Source organism: Mesoplodon densirostris, chromosome 19 (genome assembly GCF_025265405.1).
Source record: "Mesoplodon densirostris isolate mMesDen1 chromosome 19, mMesDen1 primary haplotype, whole genome shotgun sequence".
Taxonomy (NCBI): domain Eukaryota; kingdom Metazoa; phylum Chordata; class Mammalia; order Artiodactyla; family Ziphiidae; genus Mesoplodon; species Mesoplodon densirostris.
The window spans coordinates 15,852,713-15,868,504 of record NC_082679.1 but is presented as its reverse complement, the minus strand read 5'-3'; the positions used below and the strand labels follow the sequence as shown (position 1 = coordinate 15,868,504).

General features: G+C 53.0%; 2 protein-coding genes across 2 annotated transcripts; one reads left to right on the top strand and one right to left on the bottom strand.

Annotated features, from left to right (window-relative positions):
* Positions 1 to 1,332: 1,332 nt before the first annotated feature.
* Positions 1,333 to 9,108, top strand: CAPNS1 (calpain small subunit 1). Its single transcript, XM_060084970.1, has 11 exons — positions 1,333 to 1,440; positions 2,328 to 2,551; positions 3,479 to 3,512; positions 3,792 to 3,881; positions 4,050 to 4,107; positions 4,205 to 4,269; positions 5,759 to 5,827; positions 5,929 to 6,007; positions 6,145 to 6,261; positions 8,365 to 8,423; positions 8,608 to 9,108. The coding sequence occupies exons 2-11, from the start codon at positions 2,346 to 2,348 to the stop codon at positions 8,632 to 8,634; spliced, it is 804 nt and encodes a 267-aa protein (XP_059940953.1). The 5' UTR covers positions 1,333 to 1,440; positions 2,328 to 2,345; the 3' UTR covers positions 8,635 to 9,108.
* A 734-nt stretch (positions 9,109 to 9,842) lies between these two features.
* On the bottom strand, positions 9,843 to 11,402 carry LOC132480633 (cytochrome c oxidase subunit 7A1, mitochondrial). Its single transcript, XM_060085013.1, has 4 exons — positions 11,355 to 11,402; positions 10,561 to 10,647; positions 10,352 to 10,436; positions 9,843 to 9,955 (listed from the first exon to the last, which is right to left on the bottom strand). The coding sequence occupies exons 1-4, from the start codon at positions 11,367 to 11,369 to the stop codon at positions 9,900 to 9,902; spliced, it is 243 nt and encodes an 80-aa protein (XP_059940996.1). The 5' UTR covers positions 11,370 to 11,402; the 3' UTR covers positions 9,843 to 9,899.
* Between the last annotated feature and the right edge of the window lie 4,390 nt (positions 11,403 to 15,792).

The following is a 15,792-nucleotide window of genomic DNA, read 5'->3' as shown; positions in this document are numbered from 1 at the left end:
TTTCCTACAAACAAGAAACAGGGGACACATAAAGGCTTCTGTGCCCAGGAGCCCTACAGGGTCCTGCTCGGTTTCAGTAGTGCTCAAGAGTACAGGCTTGGGAGTTCACCCTCAGAATCAGTTTACTTATTTGTAAAATGGAGATAATGTATAGCATCCATCCCATAGGACTGTTATGATATACGTAAAGTACTTGGGAGAGTGCTTGGCAGTTATTTTTTTAATCAGTATTACCTAAGGAGAAGCAAGCAAGACACAGAGGATAATAACTACTATTTACTAAGCATTTACTGCTTAATTTTGATAGGGGCCAAAAAGTGGGGGCACGGAAACCTTTGTTCGCATTCAGATTAGGAGATCGTTGCTCAGCTCACTGTTTTGGGATCCCAAATTATTAAGGGCAAAGTCAGGATTCAAACTCAAGCTGAGCCGGCTTCCTGGGGAGAGGCTAAGGGCTAGACAGCGGGCTAGAGAGCCAGACTGCCTGCGGGAGCCAGATTTAGCTCCCTCTGAGGAGCCCTGAAAAAGTACTGGGCCTTCACAGGTTGGACGTTGGAAGCAGAGAGCAAGGGAAAGATACCCAAAGGTGGCTTCAGTTGCCATTTTCCCTCTCAGCTGCATTCCGCAACCTGCCCACCACCCGACATTGGGAACATCTAGCCTCAGAAACCAGGCTGTGGCCAGGGGACTCTTCCTGTGTCTGGGCCCCTCTTTAGAGACTGTAAGACTGAGACTACACTTTGGGCCCGTCCAGGAAAAATTATTCTGGTGACCCTGACTCAGGGGGTCAAGGGCTGTGGATGGAGAAGGCACAAGACAGTCCAATTCGTAGGCGGAACTGGAACGCCATCAGGGCTGTGCCGCAGGAACCCCGCCACAGATGCGGGCGCTTGTCCCCAGACTGTGGGCCAAACATAATTCGGGGCCTCCAGATGCTGCTTGTCGCGACAAGGCTAGGATAGGGGACAAGTGCCAAGAGTCCCAAGAGTTCCTTTCGGAGGAGACCGAAAACCACATCTGTGAGCGGGTGGAAGCTGATTTTGGGGCGAACATTCACACTACAACACTAGGGGGTGACCCTGGGCACGACGAGTCCTCAAGTCACCTCGGAGTTCTCGTCCCCGGGTGCCTGCACCTGGAACCAAGAAGTGTAGGGAAAAACCTCAGCTCCTTAAAGCCAGGGCGGTGTCGGAACACTAAGCACCGGAAACGCAGGACTGAGCCTGCGCGGCCGCACCCCATTACAGGAGGCGGGGCCCGCAGGCACACGCACAGTTTCAATGTCGGCTCTAGGACCGTGCGGATGCCGCTGGGCCGCCCCGCAAGTGCTTAATCCGGCCTCTTCCGCCTGAGTCACCTGCCCCTCCCTGCGGAGCCGGACGCAGCAGGAGGCCCCAGAGCAGCACAGACTAGCGGACCGGCCGACGCGCGAGAGAGGCGGTGAGCGCCCAGTCCAGACTCCCCTTGCACCCCGTAAACCCGGCCCTGGAGGCCTCCAGACCCGAAGAGATGCTCAAATCTTGTCCTCAGGGGTCCACCACACCCACAATCTCAGATTCGAACCCCCAGATCTGTCCGGCCCTAGTTATCCCGCCCCGGGGACTTCCACCCTCCCTCTCAGGATCTAAAATAGGAGCCCATGGATTTGAGAGGTACCCCGTAAATTCAGCCCTGGGTGTGGCCTCCAGGACCACGATCCTGGATCCGTGCTCTCAATTCTAACGGGGACTCCGTTATCCCGGGCCCCGGGGCTCACACTCAATATCTTAGACCCGAACCCGTAGACACAGCGATGAGACTGTAATCCCGCTGCAGGTTGTACCTAAACCCTCAAGCCCACATTCTGGACTTCCTAAACTCTGCTCCAGGGGTCTCCAGGCGGAGAATTTCTGATCCACGCTCCTGATCCACGCTCCCGACCCACGCCAAACCCCTAAATCAGTCTTAGGGCTCTGGATCTCAGATTCGAGAGCCAGCTTGGGGCCTCCATCTCGAGAACCCCACTTGACCTGGCCGGTGTCTGGTGCTTAATGATGCCTATGCGTAGACTCAGCCCAGAGTCCTTCAAGCCAGACGCGGACCCTTTAGACCGGGAGGAGGTTTCAAACCTGATCTTGCGTCCCTATGCCACCCAGCCAAGAACTACCTTCCCCCAGAAGCCCAGGCCCCATCCCGAATGGACCCTCAAGCCGCAACCGGAGGATAGGTCTCCGCCTAGAGGCTTCATATCACTCCCCCAAGTCCAGCAGTCAGAAATGCGTATTTCTGTGGGGGAAGGGGCGGGCTCAGGGACGAGACAGCCACCTGACCCCTTTTTCCCTCCTCAGGAATCTTGAGTCACAGCCATGTTCCTGGTTAACTCGTTCTTGAAGGGTGGAGGAGGCGGCGGGGGAGGCGGGGGCCTGGGCGGGGGCCTAGGGAATATGCTCGGAGGCCTGATCAGCGGGGCCGGAGGCGGCGGCGGAGGCGGCGCCGGCGGAGGCGGAGGCGGCGGCGGTGGTGGTGGCGGAACTGCCATGCGCATCCTGGGCGGGGTCATTAGCGCCATTAGGTAAGGCGGGGCCTGAGGAGGGGCGGGGCCTGGAGGAAGAGGCTTGTCCAGCCAGAATAGAATGGGGTAACCTGGACACTGACCAGGAACCTTAATTAGGCTGGGCCGGGACTGGGCTAGGAGACCGGCCTTGAGGGGGCCGACCGTAATGAGTTCATGGGGGCGGGGCTTGACATGGGGGTAGTCAGTTGTGGGGACACAATCTGATGGGACCGGTGGGGCTTTGGGAGGTGGGGCTTAATGGGCTGGCGCCGCCTACTTCCGCTAACCTGGAGATAAACGTTAAGGGGGCGGAGCCAGTGAGGCTGGGTATCACTTCATGGGGGCAAGGCTAGCTTTATGGGCGCGGCATGGCTCTCGTAGGTGGGTCAGTGAAGTGTGCCCGGAAGAGATCTAACCGTAATGGGACAGGGGAAATGGACTTGAAGGGGCAGGGCCTGGCTGGGAACTGGCTGGTTAAAATAGAAAAATGTCCTGGTGTAGGTAGGGCAGGGCGTCGGCAGGGGCCTCGTTAGTCTTGGCCACTGATTGTGATCCCTTAAAGGGGTGAGAACTAATGGAGCTGGGGTGGGACCTTGGGAAGACACAAGTGTTCAGAAGCCGTGGCGATGGAGCAAGTTCCTAGACAGGTGGAACCCAGGAGGGTGGGGCCCCGGGAAGCTGGGGCCGAGCTTCTATGAAATGAGCTCTCGTCTTTTGAGGAATCTGCCATTGCGTAGGTGTGCCCTGGCAAGAGGGGGTCCTACCGTGGGGGCACAACCAGGACAGCGAGGATAGGGACAGGTGAGGACAAGGACTGATGAGGCGGGCGGGGGGAACAGGTAGGTAGGGCGGCGAGCTGGGGGTTGGAGGCTTGGGGTGTGGGGGTTGGTGCTGCCCGTTGGAGGCCCCGCCCCCTGGCACTAACTCCCCCTTGTTTCCCTTCAGTGAGGCGGCTGCGCAGTACAACCCAGAGCCCCCGGTAAGCCACCCTTCACAATCGGAGACCCCTCTTCTTCAAAGGGACAAGGACCCATCCTTGTCCCTTTGAAGAAGGCCCACACTTCTCCTTATGAAATTTATCTCATTAAGTCTCTCCCTTGTAACATCCTTAAACTTAGCTTTATCCACTCCCTATTCATTGACCACCTCTCATTCATTGGTCACTCAGCCACCCATCCCACTCTGACTTTCCCACCTAAGGCTGTCCTGGCCAGGACACCCCTCCCCCTACCAGCTCTGAGATCTCTTCCCTCTGCAGCCCCCTCGCACCCATTACTCCAACATCGAGGCCAATGAGAGTGAGGAGGTCCGGCAGTTCCGGAGGCTCTTTGCCCAGCTGGCTGGAGAGGTAAGTAACCTGGGGCCCCCAGAAGTGTCCTAACCCTTCCATGCCTTCCCTCTGGATGCCCTTTACATGTACATTCGACCATGGCAATCCCAAAGTTCCCATCCTCCTTCATGACATGCCCAGACCCCTTTCAGTCGCCCCTGACCCATTCCTAACTTCTTCCCCTAGGACATGGAGGTCAGTGCCACAGAACTCATGAACATTCTCAACAAAATCGTGACCCGACGTGAGTGACTGGGGTCAACACACGGGGCAGGTTTAGAGGCGTGGCGACTGGGGTAGCTGTGATCTCCGGCCTCTGACTTTCAACCTGCATCCCACAGATCCTGATCTGAAGACGGATGGTTTTGGCATTGACACATGTCGCAGTATGGTGGCTGTTATGGATGTATCCTTGAGGGCAGTCTGGCGGAGGCCTTGGTGAAGAGGGGATTTTCTTTTTTGCTTTTCTTTCTTTTTTTTTTTTTTTTTTGGCTGTGCTGCATGGTTTGTGGGATCTTGGTTCCTCAACCAGGGATTGAACCCGGGCCCTCGGCAGTGAGAGCAAGGAGTCCTAACCACTGAACTGCCAGGGAATTCCCAAGAGGGGATTTTCTGAGAGCATGATTGGGGCAGTCAATGTGTAGCTTTCATATCCACAGATGTAGACATGTATATATCACAACACACACCCACTTTGGACATGCGGCAATACATAATAACATCAGCTGTCATAACATGTTGCATAGGGTTAAACAAATCCATCTCTGCCCTTAGCAAGGTTACTGAGCCTGTCTGTGCCTCAATTTGCCTCTCTGTAAAATCGGATGAATGACAATGGTGATACCAAATTGGAGTTACATGCAAAAGGTTTAGCACAGTACATAGCACATAAGTGGTCTGTACATGCTAACTGTTACCATGATCTCACCCAGGTAGATTTTTCAGCTCTGAATCTGTTTCTCTGTCACTGGGGTGTAATACTGGTGGGACTGGTGTCTTTTGGATTTAGTGACAAAAGTGATGTTCCTGAGAAGCTTAGCACTATCTGACGTGTACTTGGTCATTTGATAAGTCTTGGCCATTGTTGCTATTTATTGAGAATTTATCAAGTGCTAACCCCTGAGCTAAGGGCTTTATACCAATATACAGCCCTCTCATTCACTTTTATTTATGTATTTATTTATTTATTTATTTTTATTTACTTATTTATTTTTTGGCTGCGTTGGGTCTTCGTTGCTGCGTGTGGGCTTTCTCTAGTTACTGCAAGCGGGGGCTACTCTTCGTTGTGGTGCGTGGGCTTCTCATTGAGGTGGCTTCTCTTGTTGCGGAGCACAGGCTCTAGGCGTGAGGGCTTCAGTAGTTGTGGCACGCGGGCTCAGTAGTTGTGGCTCGCGGGCTCTAGAGCGCAGGCTCAGTAGTTGTGGCGCACGGGCTTAGTTGCTCTACGGCATGTGGGATCTTCCCAGACCAGGGCTCAAACCCATGTCCCCTGCATTGTCAGGCGGATTCTTAACAACTGCGCCACCAGGGAAGCCTCTAATTCACTTTTTATCACAAACCCAGCAGGTATTTACTCTCATCACCTTATTTCCTTAGAGTTCTAAGATACCCTTGTTCTTTACATGTCCTAACATTTATAACATTGAATTACTGTTGAAGAATTTTATAAATGAGGAATTCCCCGTGGTTATGTTTAAAGAGAGTCCTTATCATTTAGAAATATAGACTCAAATAAGTATATGGCAAAATGAGCAATGAAGCCACACCCAAGGTGACAAGACTAGGGTGGGATGGGAGCTGGGGTTTTAGCCCAGGTTCCCCTGCTTGGCCATTATCATCATCATGTACACAGTGCACACATCTGGGTACATTTATTCTTAACACCCTCTCACTAGAGTGACACGACCGGCAAGCTGGGCTTCGAGGAATTCAAGTACTTGTGGAACAACATCAAAAAGTGGCAGGTGTGTGCAGCCTCTGAAACTCCTAGCACAAAGACCCCCAAGCCATGAAGATGCCATGCCCCATGATGCTTAGTTGAACCCTGACCTCCTTGTCCCCACAGGCCATATACAAAAGGTTTGACCTTGACTGTTCAGGGACCATTGGCAGCAGTGAACTCCCGGGGGCCTTTGAGGCAGCAGGTGTGGCTGGTGGGAACGTGATGGGGCCGGGGGTGGGACTGGTGAGGCAGCCCCCACTGAGCTGGGCTGAGCCTGAATCCTGGGGCTGGGAGGGCTGGGCTGTGTGGCCCCCACACCTGAGAGACAGTCGTTCTCAGGATTCCGCCTGAATGAGCATCTCTACAACATGATCATCCGACGCTACTCAGATGAGGAAGGGAACATGGATTTTGACAACTTCATCAGCTGCCTGGTCAGACTGGATGCCATGTTCCGTGAGTGACACCCCAGCTCTCTTCCTGGGCGGGGATCTGTCCAACTTCCATCCGCCAAGCCTCCTCTGAGCCTGACCCTGAGGTGGGCAATGTTAGGGGCACAGCAGTGACTGAAATAGCCCTAGTTTCTGCCCGCATGTTGCTCACAGTCCAGAGGAGGAGAGGCAGATTACCAGACAGTGACAGCTCACAATGGTTACGGCTGGGATCGGGGAAGCCTAGGCAGAGTGACGAGGGCTGTGAGGGGGAAGCTCAGGGCAGATTGGGTTTAGATTTGTGACTGGGGGAGCTCTCACAGCTCTTCAACCCTAACACGGCACCTGATGTAGCTTAAGGGGTCAAGGAGGGCTTCCTGGAGGAGGGAGGGCACATGTGAGTTGAGACCTAATGGATAAGGAGGAGTGACCCCAGCAAGAGGGTGGGGATGAGCGTTGCAGCGGGAACAGCCTGTGCGAAGGCCTAGAAAGGAAAGAGTAGATGGTGCTTTGGATGATTTTGGTTGGACTCAGTTCAGAGTGCTAAAAAGGAAGGAGGTGGGATGGGGAGACATAAGGCTGGGCGGGGTCAGTAGGGGCTGGATCATGAGGGCTCTTGTGAACGTTAATGCACTGAATCCTTAGGACAGCCCTGCGAAGTGGGAATTATTGTCCCCATTTTCTGGAGGAGGAACCTAGGGTTCAAGGAGGCAAAATTTCTTGCTCACAGCCACTTAGCTAGGAAGTTGCAAAGCTAGAATTTGAACTCAGATTTGTCTGAGAGAGTTGCATAAAAGGAGGCAGGAGCAATGGGCCTGGTCAGGCTGTGCAGGCTGTGAATGCCAAGTTCAGGGGTACTCAGACTCTACTGGGGACAGTGGACAGGGTCCAGGCAGGGGAATGACAGGGTCTCCGGTTTAGCTTTAGGAAGATCTCCCGGCGTCCCAAGAGCCCAGGGAGGACAATGCATTAAGAGCATGGGGAGAGGAAAAGGGGCAGGTATGTCGGGGACATGAAGGGAAGGTGGGAGAGGACAATAGGGCAGATGATGCCCAAAGTCATGTATGAGAGGGCCCAAGAAATGGCCTTGGATTTACCAGCAAGAGGGCCAACAGTGAGTGCAGCATCTGGGGTACCAGGCGAGTGGGCCCTTGAGGGTGGTAACTTAGTGATGAGTGACAGAGAAGCCACAAAGACAGCATGGGAGCCTGTTTGCCTACAGGTTTGGCTGTGAGTGAGGAACATGGTGTCGAGTTTCAGGGCAGGAGTGGGGACCACACCAGGCTGTAGGAGCAGGAAGTGCAGCGCCTCCTTCCGGTAGCCTGCTTAGGCTGGAACCATGTGGAGCCGGTCGGTGGGAGTCTGGGGCTTGGGCAGAGGGGTGATGGGGGGCATGCAGGTCAGGATATGGAGCCCATTACTGAGGTGGGTAGCAGTCTGTGTTCCAATCCCAGTTTCCTGACTTTTTCACTGTGTGACTTGGGGCACATCACTTCTCTGCCTTATTTTTTTTTCATTAAAAAAAAAATATTTATTTATTTTGGCTGTGCTGGGTCTTAGTTGTGGCACGCGGGATCTTTGTTGTGGCATGCAGGATCTTTTTTTTTTTAAGTTGTGGCATGCATGCAGGATCTAGCTCCCGAACCAGGGATTGAACCTGGGCCCCCTCCATTGAGAGTGTGGAGTCTTACCCACTGGACCACCAGGGAAATCCCTCTGTGCCTTATTTTTATTGATTTATTTATTTATTTTAAAGTTTTTTTGAGGTATGCGGGCCTCTCACTGTTGTGGCCTCTCCCGTTGCGGAGCACAGGCTCCGGACGCGCAGGCTCAGCGGCCATGGCTCACGGGCCCAGCCACTCCGCGGCATGTGGGATCTTCCCGGACCGGGGCACGAACCCGCGTCCCCTGCATCGGCAGGTGGACTCCCAACCGCTGCGCCACCAGGGAAGCCCTGTGCCTTATTTTTAAATGACACTTATCTCACAGAATCGGATTAAATGAGTTCATACATGGAAAGTGCTTTATACATTGCTTGGCACAGAGTACTAGCCATTATTATTGTCATCCCATATATTAATATATTTTTATCCTAAAAGCCAATCCCTCCAACCCTTCCTTTCTTCAGGTGCCTTCAAATCTCTTGACAAAGATGGCACTGGACAAATCCAGGTGAACATCCAGGAGGTAAGAACCCCATCCTGGGATGTGGGATCCTAGCAGGGGGCCCCTCCCCTCAGTCCCCTGTACCAGCTCTGGGCTGGGGCTCCCTCCCTCCTATTTTCCCAGCGACCCCTGGGTGAGGGCAGAGAATGGCTGCTGGTATTCTTAGGTTCCCTGATCCTCACTCTCAGTGCCTTCCTCTCCCCAGTGGCTACAGCTGACCATGTATTCCTGAACGGGAGTCCCAGACCTGCCCCCTCATCGCCTCGCTGTAGGAGTCACCTTGGACTCTTCAGTCTCCCCCAGGGTTGATCCTGTTTGCAGTCACATCTTCATGGTTCCTGCTGACCCACAGGCCTTTCTGTTCTCCCAGCCCTTGGCACCGGATTCTCAGTCAACAACCAGGGCCCAACATGCTTCAACACACCCTGCCCCGGCACACCCATCTCACATCTACTCCATAACCCCTCTCTTGCTTCTGTGCCAAGCCCAATGTTTGTGTTGCTTGCACACCCCAAGGGCCCTTCTCTCAGTTCTGGGAGGATCACTCCAGTCCCTACACACCCTGGCACACCCATTCAGTTACCACCCAGGCAGCTGAACTCCAGGCCATAACAGGCCACATGCCCCAGTGCCTTTGTCTGTATTCTGCTCCCAGCCTGCCAGGCCCAGGCGGAAATAAATGCACCCTAGTTGCTGCTCTCTCTGAGATCTGTCTCCTGTTCTGAGAGTTGAGGGGTGTCTCTGGCTCTGTTTGGGGCAGAGGGAGTCTGTCTCCGCCTGTCTTCTAGTCCTGGTCTTTTTTCAAATTCTGGATCCCAGTTGAGCTGTAGCCTCATTCTTTTTGGGGGTTTTTTTTGGCCCTGCTGCATGTGGGATCTTAGTTCCCCGACCCAGGATTGAACCTGCGCCCCGTGCGTTGGAAGCGCGGAGTCTTAACCACTGGACCGCCAGGGAAGTCCCTGTAGCCTCATTCTTGCTGAGATCTCTCACAGAGCCTGTGGAGGCCAAGACTAGAGGCCTGGACCATCTCTGCTTCTGCTCCAAGAGCCATGCTGGTGGGAAGTCTCAGTGCTGCCCCAGGCTCTGTCCCCCAAGGCCATGTTTGCCCCTCTCAGCTTCTGTGCTTGAGTGAGTCTGTCCTCACTTGCCTCTGCCTCTGTGTGTCATACATTATGCTCAGCATCTTCCTTCCCACCCTCTGGCCTCTGCAGGGAGAGGGGCTGCTATCCAGGATACAAAGCCCATCCCATTCCAGGTCCCCAGGCCCTGAGGGGCAGCCCAGGGGTGCTGGGAGGGCTGAGAGGCAGCGACATCCTAGGGATAGCCCTGGTCTAGCGTCGGAGACTCAGGGCTGGGGCAATGGTCTGCCCACAGGGCAGAGATCACTTGCTGGTGGAAGGCTGGGAGGTGAACACACACAGGACAGAGCCGGGCTGGCTTCCCCAAGAAGCCGGCACATTTATTGATGCTTGTTCAGGTCCTGCAGACTTCTTGGTTTCACTTCTTTTGTGGGAAGGAGGCCCAGGCAAGGAAGTACAGGCTGTAGACAGTGCCTAGGGAGGGAGTGTGGGGGGATACAGAATGAGACCCTAATTCCCTCCCTGAGCCCCCTGCAGACTCCCCAGTCACCATCCTGGATCTCAGCCCTACTTCAGGCTCCAGCTCCCTTCCCAAACTGCACTTCAACTGGGGAAATGCTGGACCTTGATCCAGACTGGGCTTTGGGCTTTCTCCCCAGACCCATCAGTAGCCCAGCCGCCCTCCTGGGACAGAAGCCCAAGCCCTAGGGTGCTTCCTCCCTATTTGCCAGCCCGAGCCCCATACCGTCCCACACCAGCTCAGAACCCAATCCCCTCCCAAAACCCCAGCGCTGGAACCAGCCCCTTCCCCTCTCCATCTCGAGTCCCGCCTCCTCCCGCAGTTCAGGCCGAGCCGGGCCCTGCACTCACCTCCCAGACTCAGAGCCATAGTCACTCGATACAGGATGTTGTCGGTTAGACCGCCCTTCAAGTGCACCGGGAGGTCATTGTCCGCCTGGGTGTTGGGGGTAAGCGATTGGAAAGGCGCTGCCTACTCGGTAGACCTTAAGCGCCTGCCTCCCCCAACTCCTCTTCAGGACCAAGCAGGCGGCCCCGGGTCCTCTCCCCGCCCCGCCTACCTGAAAGAATTTCTGTTTCTCAGCCACTCGGTTCTCGAAGCGGTTCCGGGCGGTTGAGCTAAAAGAGCGTACCAGTGCCTGGGAGACCTGTGGAGAGGGGATGGCTGGGTATTGGAGGCGCCTGGAGGGGTGTCCCGGAGGAGGTCCCGCTGGGGAGAGGGTGTCGGACTTTCCGAGGCTCCGACTCGGGGACGGTCCTGTCCCTTGGGAGCGTCTCAAAGGCAAGAGCCGAACCGGCAGCCAGAGTGGGGGAGGGTGTCCTGTCAAGAAAGGCCCAGAAGAAGGGGACTCGTGCCTAGACGGTCTGGCTTGGAGGTTATCAGGCTGTCTAGAGGGTACTATTGGAAGAGGATTGGACCCAGAAGGGAGACTCATGTTCTGCGGCCCAAGTCCCGGAGAGGTTTTTTGCAGTTTCCTGGAGGAGTTCAGGTGCCGGGAATGTCAGGACTGGATCCCGAGTGCCTGGGGGATTTCCCGGCTGCCCGAGAGCTTCGGGGGCGGGGGAGGGGTGTTACGTGCCCGGTGCCTGAGTCCCGAGGTGTTACGCGAGCCCTGGATGAAGGGAAGAAGTTCAGACTCGGGGCTTTGGGCCATGTTAACGGGTCCCCGGCTGTCTCAGAAGCTCTTGGACTGGGAGCTGGGGGGAGGGGGCCCCAGGCTTATTAGGAGGGAGTCCCGAGCCCTGAAGGGGGCTCACGTTCCAAGTCCCCAGATCCCGGAATGTTTGGGGAGTCTCGTGTAGGGGCGAGGGCTTCCGGGTTGGGGGCCCCAGCCCGACCCGTGGGGGCCCTCACCCGCAGGGCCCTCATCCTGCGTCCTGCTCTTCGGCCGGAGTCACCTCCCCTCTCCGCCCAAGGACAGACGGTGCCCTCCCCTCCGGGGGAGTCCCAGGCCACGCCCTCGGTAAGCCCCAGGACAGCGAGGTCCCGGCGGCCGCTTTCCTATTCGTCCAATAGGTGGGCGGAGAAGACGCTGCAACCCCATCCCCGCATCCCAGCGCCAAATGGTTGGAGCACCCATCTGTTACTCATCTCGGAATTCTGTTGGTCCGCGTGGAGAGGAAAGCGGTTCCAGAGAGTTCATTTTTGGGTTGTTTCTGCGGTGATATCGGCCTGGGGCAAGTGCAAGTCCTCCGTCGGGTCCCTCGGATCTCTCCCTATCCCACGGACGTTGGAGAGCGAGTAAAGGAAGGTAAGATACCACCTTTCATTATGTCAAGTGCGGTCCTTTTTCCTCCCATGTTGAAACAGATTGCTGTGGCTTTGGCTAAACGTCAATGTTCATTTTGGGTTTAGGGACCATGTAGTATGGAAAATGCACTCAACTTACACCTCATCCAGGTGAGTGATGGGAACCAAGGAAGTAGTAGATTACGCCCGTATCTCATACTCACGGGGGCATATGCTGCTTCCTCACTGAGTGGAATGAAAGGCAGGATAATTTTCCTTGTTTAAATAGTTATTTTTCATTATCTCTCTTGGTTTATTGTGAATCCATGTAGCTGACTCTGCATAAATTAAACATGCACACAAAATGACTCCGCCGCATAGCCACCATCTTTGCTTCTTCATTCGTATCTTACCCCCACCTCCGCACTCAGTTCTTCACCTTGGAAAACGTTGTAGTTGCTCTATTTATCTATCTGTTGACTTTAGACTCCACTGCATCCCCAGCACCTGGTGCATGGGTGGATTTTTCTTTTTTTGGCTGCGTTGGGTCTTTGTTGCTGCGCGGGGGCTTTCTCTAGTTGCGGAGAGGGGGGCTACGCTTCGTTGCGGTGCGTGGGCTTCTCATTGCGGTGGCTTCTCTTGTTGCGGAGCACGGACTCTAGGCACATGGGCTCAGTAGTTGTGGTGCACTGGCTTAGTTGCTCTGCGGCACGTGGGATCTTTCTGGACCAGGGCTCGAACCCGTGTCCCCTGCGTTGGCAGGCAGGTTCTTAACCACTGCGCCACCAGGGAAGTCCCGCATGGGTAGATTTGATAAATATTCGTTGAAGGAAAAACAATATAACCCAAATGTTGTCTAACTTGGTCGCTCCCACCCACTTAACAAAGAAGGACCTCAGTGCTTCTCCTAGATTCTAGTCATCTAGATATTTCTGGGCATCCCCAGGAAGTGGCCGCACATGTGCTCGCTTACCCAGCTGTCCCCTGTTATCTGCAGTCATGTAGGATCAGTATTCAGGGAAGAAAATAGAAACTGCTCTGAGAATTGGATACCAGAAAGTTTGGAAAGGCTGAAGGAGTGCCTTCTAAGCAGGGCTGCTACCTAATTTATGGGGCCTTGTGCAAAATGAAAACGTGGGATCTCTCGTTCAAACGGCAGGAAAAAAAATTGCTGTTAAAAATACTAAAATATAAAGCTTTTTTTCTTTCTTCCATGATTGCTCTTAACCTGTCATGGTGTTTTTAGTTTGCTATTCAATGTCATGCTCCCTAGAGTAAGGGATACCCTGGGGTGAGTACAAACTCTCACAGTCACCTGGGGGACCTGCCTTGCAACTTTGTGTGTGTGTACACACACGGCTGCTGGCTGCTGGGTTCTCCTCCTCTCCCCACCAGCCAGTGGACCAACTCGTGCCCTGGCCAGAGGTGGAGAAGTCAAACAAGGCATCTCTCCTTCCCACGGGCTTGCTCCCTACAGGGTGATGCAATTTCCCTTTCAAGAAGAGCCAGGAACCTGGATCAAAGGTGGGCAGGACCCTCGCCCCTGCCGGGTCACCTGCTAAATGTGCCGTGGAGTGCCAACTGAGGAGGGGGTAGCTGCCACTCTGCCCTGCCCTCAGAGGCCATGGGATGTGTGTGGTGGACCTTGACCCTCCCTACGCCCAGGCCCCCAGGAGGCAGAAGAATAGACAGCTAAGAGCCTGTCTCAGGGAGGTGGAGAGTGGTGGGAGGAGAGAATGCACACGGTTCAGGCTCCAAGTCCCTGGTGCCTGCTCCATCGTCCCAACAGACTTCACTTATAAAACACAAATTCAAAGGTAATGTGAAGAATTACAAGACGGCAGCCACAGAGCATTAAACCTCACGCTTCTGAGGGGAATTCCCTGGAGGTCCAGTGGTTAGGACTCTGCGCTTTCCCTGCTGAGGACTCGAGTTTGATCCCTGCTTGGGGAAGTAAGATACTGCAAGCCTCTCGGCCAAAGAACAAACAAACAAAAACCTACCACACTTATGAGTGTGGGGCTCTGTGCAACTGCACTGGACACATGCCTTGCTTTTAGGCTAGTCCTGTAGGAATGAGTCTCAGGACCTAGGAAAACTGACCTAGAAAAGCTGTTCTCTGATGCTGCCCCTGCAGGGATAGAGTCCAGAACACACCCTGTAGCACTGACCTTGGTCAGGAAGCCCTAAGCAAGAAGCTGCGGCTGCCATCATGCAGGTCTCCTTTAGGAATGGGTTCATCCACTTGCAGGACAAAAGGACTCAACTTCAGGATAAAGAACCAGCTGGGGGATGTAAGCTCTGCTACCCTGTGTTAGCATGAACACTTATTGCTATAACAAAAAGTCACCAAAATTCTGTGGTTTAAAGAACACAGAACTTATATACCAACCAATCTCAACATGTGGACTTTATTTGGATCTTGACATGAACAAACAGTAAAAAAAAAAACAAACAGAAAAAACATTTTTGAGACAATTGGAAATTTGGACAATGATTGACTTTTCCCTCAACATTTTATGAAAACTTTCAAAGATACAGAAAGGGTGAAGAAACCTTCTACTAAACATTTGTATCCCCACCACCTAGATTCTATAATAAATATTTTGCTACATTTGCTTTATCACATAACTAGCCATCTAAGCCTCTATCAATCCATCAAGCCACATCGTTTTTTTTTTTTTTTTTGGTTGTGCTGCCCGGCACGTAGGATCTTAGTTCCCCGACCAGGGGTCCAACCCACGCCCCCTGCAGTGGAAGCACGAAGTCTTAAACACTGGACTGCCAGGGAAGTCCCCTATATCATTTTTTGATCCATGTCAAAGTAGATTGCTGGTATCTGTACTCTTACTTCAAATACTTCGGCATGTGTGCTTAACTAGACTGCTTGGATATTTTATTATGGTAAATAATTTAAAATTTTATAGCTGTTGTGGTTGTGTTTTTAAAAAATGAGTCTCTACACTTTAGAAATACATACTCAAATATTTTGTGGTGGAATGGTATGAGTTCTAGTATATAAATGCCAAGTGACAAATGTAGCAGCTTAAAACAACAATAAACATTATTTCACAGTTTCTGTTGGTCAGGAGTCTGAGGATGTTTTAGCTCAGCTACAGTCTCACAGCTCAGGATAGAGGTGGGCAGGAACCCACCAGGATTTACCTGTCATGAGTGGGGAGAGAGACTGATTCCAGTCAAGCAGCCTTCCAGAGTCCAGAGCCAAGCTTTGGTGTCTCTCTGCTGCCATCTTGTGGCAGGTTTGGAAAAACAGCTCCTCCCGCCGCTACCTTCCCACACACCAATCCCTTTTGATGATGTTTTAGGACTTGCTTTTTAAAAACTTCTTAATTTTATCCACCCAGTTGCTGAATAGATCATGAGTTCAAGATGGTTTAAAATTCGTTAAGTGTGAATAGGAAGAAAAGTCTTCTTGCCTCTGAGGACTCTGCGTTCCTCTCCAGGGGAACCATTCTGTGTTGTTTCTTGTGTATCCTTACAGGGAAATTTTATGCATATAAAATAAATAAATAAACCCTCCAAATACAACAAGAAAACCACAAAAATATACTCAGCCTCCCCCAGTCATAAAAGGATAATTTGTTCCTGAAATCAGCAAATTCATTCAGTAATACTTATTGATCCTGATTTGAACAAGCAATGTGTATATGTTTTCAACAAATAAAAAACATAAAAATAATATGACCCAATGGGGAAATGTGAACACTGCCTGAAAATTTTATTATGAAGGAATTAATGTTAATTCTTTAGGGGCGATATGGAGCTTAAAACCATATACAAGCCCCTGTGTCCCTGATTTTTTAAGTAAAAGGCTTTTGCATTAGTCTCCCAGTCCTCCCTAGAGTCCCAAAAGGCTAACTCAAGAGTTAAAAATGATTAGGAGGGCTTCCCTGGTGGCGCAGTGGTTGAGAGTCCGCCTGCCGATGCAGGGGACGCAGGTTCGTGTCCCGGTCCGGGAAGATCCCACATGCCGCGGAGCGGCTGGGCCTGTGAGCCATGGCCGCTGAGCCTGCGCACCCGGAGCCTGTGCTCCTCAACGGGA